Below are 10,826 nucleotides of genomic sequence, written 5' to 3'. Positions count from 1 at the left end.
TAGCCAGAGTCAGGGCATCTAATGTGTCCATGATCAAATTCATTTACAACATTTGGACTGTTGTTATAGGTCCTTCACCTTGAGAAATTGTTCGGACAAAGTTTATCACAAGAGCAGCAAAATTTACCGCAACCTGGAACTAAATGAATTTCTGGATATTGGTATAGGCACATCTTTCCCATCTCAAAACTGTGGTTATTGTACAAAAATTATCAACCATGATGACAATATCTAAGCTTTTCTTGGCCACTTCAGTCCCTTGAATCCCCATAGAAAGTCCTATATTGCTTTGGTGCATCCTTTGTACCATCCCCAGACCCTAATGACTACAACCACTTCAGAATACAGAATCTTCTATTGACTGTAATTTTTTAGAGTGATGGTTTTGGAAAAAATGAATTAATTGCATTAAATGGAGACGTGTAAAATCTTCTTTATAAATGCAGTTGTCTTTTCATCAAAGACAACTGTCCAAGAGACACAACCGTATGTAACTTTTATTATAATCCACATCAGCAATTACCTATTCACTTAATATTAAAAATGTAGGACCATAATATAATTAAAAGTCTAACATCATTTTCATTACCATAAAATCTTGACAAATGATTCGCACTGTTAATAATACATCAAGAGAATGTTAAAATTAGTATCATAAATGTATTCAAGAAACATGTAAAAACATAAAACTGTTTCATTTAGATGATTACAACATGTAAGCGACACCTGTCTATTTATGAGCTGACAAATTATGAACTGTCACGTTTGTATTGTGAGAGAAAATTTGTAAGTTGAGTTGTGAGCCAATCTTTATCGATAATAAAAATACATTATTGCACTTCATCTTGATATGCCCTCTTAACGAGAGAGGAAGATATTTCCATTGAACCTTGAAATGTGTGATTTCTGAAGACAGTTTTGAAGATTTAAGGAAAATCCTGTGTAATATTTTTATTATATAAAAACAAAGCAAACTAGATACGTGTAACCAAGAGTGAGCAAGACCGGAGATTGCAGTGATACAAAATCATCAGATATTTTGAATGCAAGTAAGTTATAAAGTTCAGATACATAGAAAATTGCAATTTTGATTTTACAATGTAAGGATTCTACAAATAATGCATCCATGTTTCTACACTATGATCATTTTGCCTTTTCTGAAGGATTCAACTTCTCTTGGTATAACTTCAATATATAACTGCAGCCCTAGGTATAAGCCTCTTCTCCAAGCTCATTGTAATAAGCATTGGGCGTTCCGAGATAATGGAAGAATCCCAACCCATCTTGTTCACAAAAAAGTCCATTGCCGCCGTAATTTTATCCGCAAATGCCATTATACACCATGGATACTTTGTAAATGTTGCTAAAAGCTCTTTGTCAGACCAACCCCATGTCTTGTTTCCTATCCCACAGCGACTTGCTGTTGGAATTTGGTTATTTATGTATAAAGTTAAAAGAAAAGAGATAAGTTGTTTCATGAAACAATGCAACCAAAAGACAATAGTTTCATGAAACAATGCAATGTTTCAAAACTCTATATAAGGATAAGAAGGAATTTTTTTTTTTAAATATATAAAATCCAAAACAGTCATATCTTCCTTCGTTTTCTTCTCTGTCTCAACTTGCCAGAAAACCCAAATAACATTATTATGTTATTCATTCTGTGAATTTCCATTATTGCTTGGTGCAGATTCAAGGCTTGTCATATCCCGAAAGCTATTTGCATTAGAAACCCACCAACAATTCAGAGGGGGCAAATATCGCTTTTTGAAAAGCGGATTCGTACGTGCTTCAAGTCTCTTCAAAGATTTTAAGAACACTTGCTCATTATTCTTTTCGCTACAATGGCTAGAACAAACTGTAAATTTTTTATCATATTTGAAATTTGTGTTTCTGAGAAACCATGGTAGCAAGGCAATAACTGAGTCTGATCTTTCTGAGGATTCAAATTGAACACATTTAGAAAGTGCTAAAACAGATTCTTGAGAGAACCCACATGAGTTTCGAGATAAGATACTGTAAATGATTCTTTATTTGAAATTGGCGAGATGTGCTTATGAAAAACAAAAGTGTAGTTTTGAAGACAAAGCAGACCCACTTGGCGAGTAGGCGAAGCTCTTATCGTAAGCCTACCATGAAGAAGAATTTTACTGAGAGAATTATAGAACATTTGAATTGAAATTTTAAAGATAGTACAACATTCAAATGCGCCGTTTATATGATACGAGTAAAATGAATGAATGATGTGTCGATGTTTTTCACAAGTAGAGGATGATAGGTCGTTTCCTGTTACGGAAAGTATATGCTTGTTGTTCAATCTTCTTTGAATGAGAATTACAAATGGCTAGACATCTTAACACGTTATGATGAAAACCTTATTTAAAGAAAAAGAAAAACTTTATGATATATATTTTTAGCACTAGAATTTTATCTCCTAATCAGCCACTAATCTATTCGTTATTCAACATGTAATAGTGCACATGATCTATGAGATTGTTTTACAGAATCGTAAAGAACAATGGCATTCTCCTGCAAATGAGAGTTAAACCTTGCGCCGTCGAGATGATTGCAGTATTCAAGTGACAACTTCTATCTTCAAGTTGACTTGGGTTGACAGACGAACTAACCAGACACAACAATTTCTAAGTTTCACTGAAGTCATTAACTCATTGAGCTTCCTTTTCAAATGTTTTTTCTAATGGGAGAGAAGACAATTTCACTATAGAATGAAGATCAATCAGCATGCCTTCCAAAAACATTACAGAGATCAAGGAAATTAATATCAACCAAAGGTAACTAGTTGCAGAGTTGTAACAAGACTAAACAAAGCCAGAGATCACAGTTTGATACATGATTATACATCACATTACAGAGCCTGTGCTTTAGTCAAGTGACAACATGTCACAAGAAGAAAACAAAAATTGCAAATGACTCAAAAACTAATCTGGACTAGAGGTAGATGCTCTTTTTGACTAAAAGTAAAGCCAATATGAATACAATGAATTTAACTAGATCAAGTAACACTCTTATCATTCTGATGTCAACATATTACAAATGCTGCCTTCCTTTCTCTCTGCCATCTTTGAAAGATCCAGCTTCTCTGTATAGCTTCATTAACTGGGGTGCTTCGTCATAACGATTCACAAACCTCTGCAAGAAGGTTTCTTCAGGAAGTCGAAATGATGTAACCGGGTTATAAGGATTATTCTTAAGCAAACCTGTGGATGACAGATATTGAAGAACTGAAGCACGAGGAATTATTCTCTTCTCCAAGCTAAGTGAAAGAAGAATTGACTGCTTCATGATGACAGAAGGCTCCCAACCCATTTTGTTTACAAGCTGGTCCATCACTCCCATAATCTTATCCACAGATGTCATCATACACCAAGGATTCTTTCGAAATGTCGTAAGAATCTCTTCCTCAGACCAACCCCACCTCTTGTAAACATCAATCTTCTTATCCCAGTAAGATTTGGGATTTACCAACATTGTAATAATAGCAGTAACAAATCTTGACTTTTTAGGATTTATACCCATTTTCTTTACCAAGTCCACAGTCTCTTCGAACCGACCACAGTCATTTGTAAGTATGTGAGTCCAATTACTAAATAACAATACAATACTCGATTCAGGCACACCATTATCTCGCAAATAACTGACTTTAGGTGCAATCCTTTTTTTAAGATCACGAACAAGAATGTGTGGAGAGATTTTAATAGCAGCAATAGCCTTTTCATTACATTGAAGCAAGTTACTAAGGTAATGAAAGGAAGGGATTAACGTGTTTTTTAAGCTCCTTCGTAAGATGATAGGGTGCCGACACACAAGTTTTGCAAGATCATGACTTGAAAAGCCTTTGGAGTGAAAAAACTCAAATTTTGGCAAAAGGATTTTCTCATGCCTGTACAAAAGCAGTATTGGCTCTTTTCTGATGATGTCTGAGATTTGGGATTTTGAGAAGCCACTGCTCTTGAAAAAGTTTACCACTAAGTCTGGTTTTTCTGGAGTATCAAATTGAACGTTTTTGGATGCCTTTAGAGCAGATTCAAAAGACAAACCACATGAATTAATAAGGTATGAGACGGTAAAAGATTGTTCATTTGAGTTGGTTGAGATATATTTTACAAAAATTGGACAGAAAAAATCTTGAAATTTATTAGGGTTTAATAAAGCTAAGTTAGCGTATCTTCCATGACTATGAAGAAAATTTCTGAAGAGAAAATTAAACATCATAATTGCAAAAGGGATTGAATAAACTCACCTATGCTTGAGAGTTGAGAAAATTTCTTTAAAATCTCGCATTCATTTGGAGACCCGTCGAACTTGGAATCTTGAAACAGGTGAAAGTAAAACCCTGATAAATTTAGAATTGAAGGCGGAATTAAAATATTTATCGGTCCCACTAAAACGGCAGCGTATAGTTCAAATTATGGTAATATATTATTTGGGAATGGGTTTAAGAAAATTACACCCCCTGTAACTTTCAAAATCGAACCTCTGTCAAGTGTCACCCATAACTACAGAAAACACCAATTACACCCCCTACCCTTAGAATTTTCCTTTAAATATTAGACTTGACTTATTTTGACCAACACAATTACAAATATGCCCATGGTTATCATTCGGATTTGACCAGTTTACCCTCAGTAAATTTCTTTTAATTTTTAAAATTTTGCTTGAAATCAAGAAGAAACTAAGCAAAGTTAAGAATTTTGATTAAAAAAACCAGCATTTGATGACCTAATGATAAAAGAGTAAAAGGATCCAACATAGGTTTTTGAGTTCGATCCACCAAACACAAATAAGAATGATCACTGAAAAAATTTACCCGATTATTCACTTTGGCGCTCAGGAGGTTAGTTGAGATAGGTCAAAAAAAAAAAAAAAAAAAAAGACTAAACAAGTTGTAGATTCTCAAGCAAATTAAGAACAAAAATTTGGAAACTAGACAACCCAAGTGAAAAAAAAAATGAAAAACGAAGTCAGATCCAGAGAGAAGAATAAGCATAGACCCTTTTCACACACTCTTATGTTACAAGTTACAATCACAAAAGAAGATAGAGGATTCTAATAATTAGATATAAATAAAATCCTTGAATTGATCTGAACTGGTAGAATTAGAAATACAATTTACTCGGATCTTAACTGGTACTGGAAAACAGTATTTTGATTCATGCCGATGAGAGGTGTGAGAGAGGGTACATTTCAATCCGGCAGTGCTAACCAAGAACATTGATCAACATATAATGTCTGTTGCTCTTCACCGGATATAAAATATAACAGCTGACGTTGAAACTGGTCTTTTGTAAAAAATTTCTGAAGAACAATTATTTGATTAAAATTCTAATCTTTACAAGTATGATGTGTAAATGTACTTCATGTTCAACTATTAACACCTATCAGAAGTATAAGAATCAAAGACTGAACGGGAAAAAGTGAGTTAAAAAGATAAAAACCATCTATGAACTGTTTTCATAACTATCAGTATTGGTTCCCGAGATTGGTTAAACAGGAGGCTGAAAATTCATGTAAATTTTTTATGTAACTTTGCAACTGAACCTTCCATCTGACATTAATATTATTCAGAGAAAGGAATAATATTAATGTAAATCCCACCATGAATACTCAAGATCAAACCAAACCCTTGTAACGAACATAGGACATAAGGGCTACAAATACCGCTGCACAAAATGATCCTGTGACGGTGACCAGCTGCAGATATCAAAGAAAAATCATTCAATAATCTGACAGAGAATTTAACTTTAAAATCAGCAGCTAAATTCACAAACTCAAAAAACTTTGCATTGTCCATGTTTATCTTTCCAAGTATTTGGGATATTCATGCTAAATATTCCAGCTACCAATGAGTAGATGGATAAAGAGAGAGCTCCTGAACCTAGAATGAGATCGAACTGCAGTATAAAGCGAGAAAAGAATATTAACAAAACTCAGCACAAACTGAATCAGCTGAATACTGTATCTATTCAATAGGCAAGATTAAAGCACCTGAATCAGCTGATTACGATGATTATCCAGCTGCAAAAAGGATGTACAAGGTCAAATCTAATGCCTGCACTACAAATTTGAAAATTAAGTTTTTAAGGTATAACAGAAAAGGGCAAAAAGGGGAAGAGGAGGCATGACAAGGCGGGACAGATGGCAAGGAAGCAAATGGCTTCATGCATGAAAAAGAAGGATCAAAGGCTGGATATGATCAGTATTTCAATAGCTTCATGCATGAAAAAGAATTTGGAGCTAAAAAAAAAAAAAGAAATTGAAAGGAGGATCAATATTGAATGTGCATGAAACAATCATAAAAAAATCCAGAAATTTAAACATGCAATGGCTCAAGCATGAGAGTAGGACAGAACTTTTACCATGTAGTCTATAATCCAAATAATAACAGAAAACTAAATCAAGTGAAAACAAGAGAACAAAAGGAGAAAAAAAGAAGATCCCTAAACCTTTGCTGACAACAGAAATCCTGATACACATGATTCTAGGCAAATTGAGGAAATCTCTTTTATCTTTCTTGACAAGTGTTATGCCTAAAAAAATCAGGACTGACGTAAGGATTAATCAGAGTTCAGGAAGACATTGTGTCGTTTAGACGCTGCCACATCGTCCAAAGACAGAAGGAGTAAAGCTGTCATCAACTTGATAGGTAAGAGTATGGCTAGTGAATGACTGAGAGTCATCCACTTGCACGTTCCCTGCACGATTTAAGGATATCTACCGTACAACCAGCCAATAGGAAGCAAGGCAGGAATTGTATGGTACTTGCCCATTGACAAACCTGTAATCATTGCCCAGGAACCTCTTACTATAACTAGAGAGCTCCCCTCTCTTCATCCGGATTCAGCCTCTGATAATATAAACACTCTCTCTCCCTCTCTGTATTTCTTTTTTTATCGCTATTTGCGACGTGATTGTAACCTTTCTTCTATAAAAAGACAGTAGACGTAAGATTTGCTTTGAGCATCCGAACCACTTTAAAAATCGTCTTCCTTTATTTATTTATTTCCATTCTCAGTTCACGTGTAATTTCTAAGTCCGTTTAACACTTTACACATGCGAATAGTTGGTGTCAAAATTCAGCATCAATAACAAGGAAATACAGGGGAAAACACAGGTTATTGCAGGTAGGCAAAGAAATTGATTAAGAAAGAAAGTACTGACCTTGGATATAAGTTCATCCATAGCCGGACAAGCAGCAGTTTCTAATTCTGTGGTACGTGGCTTCCAAAGCTCGGAATTCAAATGGAGACTCTACATAGCGTAATCTAAATCATTCAGATTTTCATTTTCTTAATCAATAGAAATTACTTGCTCTTTTATTGAACAAATCAAACTAAAAATAATTGAATTAATATTGCACACCATCTTCTTCACCTGCTTCAACTTCGTTATGCCCTCCAGCATGCTTCACGAATGGCATTCACAGGTGGAAGTCGCCTTTGAAGTTCCGCCACAACTGGAATCACGTTTTCATCCAATGGATCTCGAAGCAATACCTACCAATATTACAAAATGTTGATGCGTGATTTTTGACACCAACTAATCGACACGTGCATAACGTTGATTAGTCAAGAGACACACGTGATTATGGGTAGAATGTAGAGTAAATGCAATAAGAGCCTTTTAAAGTGGTTCGGATGCTAAGGTAGCAAGTCCTACGTCCACTGATTTGTATTAATATAGTGGGTCAGGTCGCAACAGCGGACTGACTTACAAATGATTGGTGAAAAGTAAATACGAAGTTATAAGAGAGAGAGAGGGCTAATTCAGAGTGTAAAATAGCCGAATCCTCTTAATGAAGGGGTCTTCCTCTTTTTATAGTGAGGTAAGTGCAAGTAATCATCATTAAATCCATGGGTTGGTGTGAATGTCAGGATTAAATCCGGCTTTATGTCACGTTTCCCACCTTCCAAACTGATTTCACGCAATTTGGAGCAGGGAGATGGACACGTGAGAGCTCCGTAGCTCTTGGCAGGCTTGACATGTGCTTACCGTTCTGACGGGAGCAGGTCACCCCCCCACCACGTGATTTCCTATGTCAGCCCTTGATTTCTCAAGCGTAACGCAAAACTTATCTATCACTATTACAAATATTCGAGAACAACTTGATTAAAATTCCAATAAAAAATTACCTCTCCAGAGGTGATAATTGCTTTGATATGCTGCAATAAACAGAAACTCAAACAAAATCATAATTAAATTAAAAAAATTGAACAAACACAGATTAAAAGACTATCAAAGAATTTAAATATGAAATTGAAATCGACCTCCAAGTTCAAGACAATGGCTTTCTCACGACCGATAATAGTGGAGGGGTACGAGAGCAAAGGATCGAGAATGCGAAGATTACGCGAGTGGATTTGGCAGCGGCGCATGATATCGTATTTGTCGACATCCAAAACGGTGCTCTGACCAGTACAGTCCAAAAGTATCCAAATCCGAGACGACTGCGTTTTCTTCTTCGCCGGAACAGCCGCCTCTCGATCCACCGGCACCACGTACTCGTGTTGCCCAACCATCACCTTCAGAATCACATCCCAGCCAAACAAACATACATAAACTACCACTAAACAAGAAAAGAATCCTTCAAATTCTTTTTACATTCATAAACTACCACTGAACAAGCAAAGAATCCTTCAAATTCTTTTTACATTCATAAACCACCACTAAACGAGGAAAGAATCCTTCAAATTCTTTTTACATTTCTGGAAAAGGTCTGGGAGATTGATGTTACATGAAGCCTAGAGGTAAGAGGTTACTTCATACCCATGTTGCATGAGACCAAGACACTCAAAAAACTTGGTAGGCGTATATTTGCAACTGCCACAGTACTTGGAGAATGTTTCAGAATCAAATGCATTATAACAAGCTTGAGCCATTTCTCCATATCGTATTAGTTCAGATCTCAGGAGGGGATCCAAAGGGTCAAGCATACCTTCCCAATTCTCCGCACCAGGAATTTCTAGCCAAGTGTCTGCTAGCTTGCTCTTGCCTTCTTTACCTGTGATAATTTCTTCATTATCTTCTTTCTCATTCTCTCTTTCAAGCTCTGAAACCATGTAGCCATCCTTCTTAGATGAAACTCTACCTTTAATACATGTTAGTTTTCTGTCTTCTCTTCTTTTTAGCCACGGAAATGACAATTTTATTGCTCTAATTGGGGTTCTGGTGGGATATTTGAATGGGAAGGCCGCTTGCCTGTGTCTGTTGCAGGGCAAGATCATTTTATGTTGAGGGTTCGCCATTGGTTTATTCTCCGAGTAGCTTAAGCTGATGGTGGAGTAATGAAACAGAGCAAGGTTGGAGATTTTGGTGGGGAGAATGAGTTAGTGTTTTAACATTTTTTAAGGACAGAGCTATATATTTAAGGCCCACTTTGGTTCAGGGAATATGTATTATTAGAAATATTATATTAATAGAAAGAAATATTATCTTAAAAATTATTAAGAATATTTAGAGAAATATGTTTGATTGATTGGAATAAATTGGTGGGTATGTTAGATCAATAACACTACGGACACCGAAAAAATTACATCGAAATTCTATACCGGCCTACGTGTAACGCGTGTCTGAATTTTTTCATAATTTTTTTATAGTGAACAGCCATCCATCAAATTTGGACGGCCGTTCACTCACATGGACGCCCGTCCATATTATATGGACGGGCGTCCATATACAAGGGACGGGCGTCCCCAATTAAAGGACGCACGTCCATAAATAAAATACAATAAAAAATTTTATAAAACATTATGGACGGCCGTTCATAGGTTGTGGACGGCCGTCCCTTAATTTTGGACGGACGTCTATAAATACGGGACGCCCGTCCAAACTTAATTTGTTTTAAAAAATAAAATAAAAAATTTGGACGTCTGGACGGGCGTCCCTTAATTTGGACGGGCGTCCATTCCAATGGACGCCCGTCCATACTTTTAATAAAAAAGAAAAAATTTTTTAACAAAAACTCATTTTCTGTTGCAAAACATCTTCGTCTTCATTCCCCATCTCCTCTCTTTTTCTTCGTCTTCATTGCCAATTGTGCATTCCATTTCACTGCCTCAAATAACGACTGTGGTGTCTCTCTTTTTCTTCATCTTCATTGCCAGTGGTGCAGTCCATTTCACTGCCTCAAATAATGACTGTGGTGTCTCTCTTTTTCTTCATCTTCATTGCCAGTGGTGTAGTCCATTTCTCTCCCCATCTAGATATACATGCACCAGTAGACACCAAGTCAAAATTGTGTTGGTTTTCTCCCAAAACTTCCGAGTTTACCTCATATCAGTTCAATCTTCTCATGAACCTTAGGGTTTATAAGATCAGCTTTGAAAACAATCCTTAATCAGTTAAAACCTAACCTCCAGTGACATTTGATGAATTGTTGACAAAACCCATATGTTCCCAAAATATAAAACTTGAACTTTTGATAAATGAGAATCCATGGTGTCAACCAAAATCTGTCTAATTGCATCAGCGTTCCCACCAATGATTATGCTAATAGACAAGTAACTGCAACTGGACACATTAAACCTCTATAGTCTCTAAATTATTCGTAAGTAATAAATAAAAACACCTTATTGCATTTATTGAGATAGAGAAGCGAATTCAGATGAAAAAATACCTTCTAACACTTGTGTAAATGGGTCAAACTGAGACTGATCAAAAGCGGGTCGCTCTAAGACACCCTTGGAAGAACCAAACCTAGTCTTCAAAGCGCCACAGAAAACCCTCCTTTCTTGTGTGGACCTTTGAAAGGGATAGGAAGTCGAAGCAGAAGTAGGAGGAATAAGAGAGAGGTTTGTTAAGCCAAAAGA

General features: G+C 36.0%; 1 protein-coding gene across 2 annotated transcripts; it reads right to left on the bottom strand.

Moving 5' to 3' along the window:
* Nucleotides 1-2,776: 2,776 nt before the first annotated feature.
* Nucleotides 2,777-4,336, bottom strand: LOC116116174. 2 transcript variants are annotated; one of them, XM_031402269.1, is made up of 2 exons: nucleotides 4,262-4,336; nucleotides 2,777-4,032 (listed from the first exon to the last, which is right to left on the bottom strand). In XM_031402269.1, the coding sequence occupies exon 2, from the start codon at nucleotides 3,535-3,537 to the stop codon at nucleotides 3,049-3,051; it is 489 nt and encodes a 162-aa protein (XP_031258129.1). In that variant the 5' UTR covers nucleotides 3,538-4,032; nucleotides 4,262-4,336; the 3' UTR covers nucleotides 2,777-3,048. The 2 variants fall into 2 exon arrangements, with proteins under 2 accessions (XP_031258129.1, XP_031258128.1); XM_031402268.1 differs by having other exon boundaries at nucleotides 2,777-3,604; nucleotides 4,262-4,327.
* Between the last annotated feature and the right edge of the window lie 6,490 nt (nucleotides 4,337-10,826).

This window comes from Pistacia vera, unplaced genomic scaffold, assembly GCF_008641045.1.
Source record: "Pistacia vera cultivar Batoury unplaced genomic scaffold, PisVer_v2 Contig763, whole genome shotgun sequence".
NCBI classification, from domain to species: domain Eukaryota; kingdom Viridiplantae; phylum Streptophyta; class Magnoliopsida; order Sapindales; family Anacardiaceae; genus Pistacia; species Pistacia vera.
The sequence above is the reverse complement of the archived record's forward strand: the minus strand, read 5'-3'. Positions and strand labels throughout refer to the sequence as shown.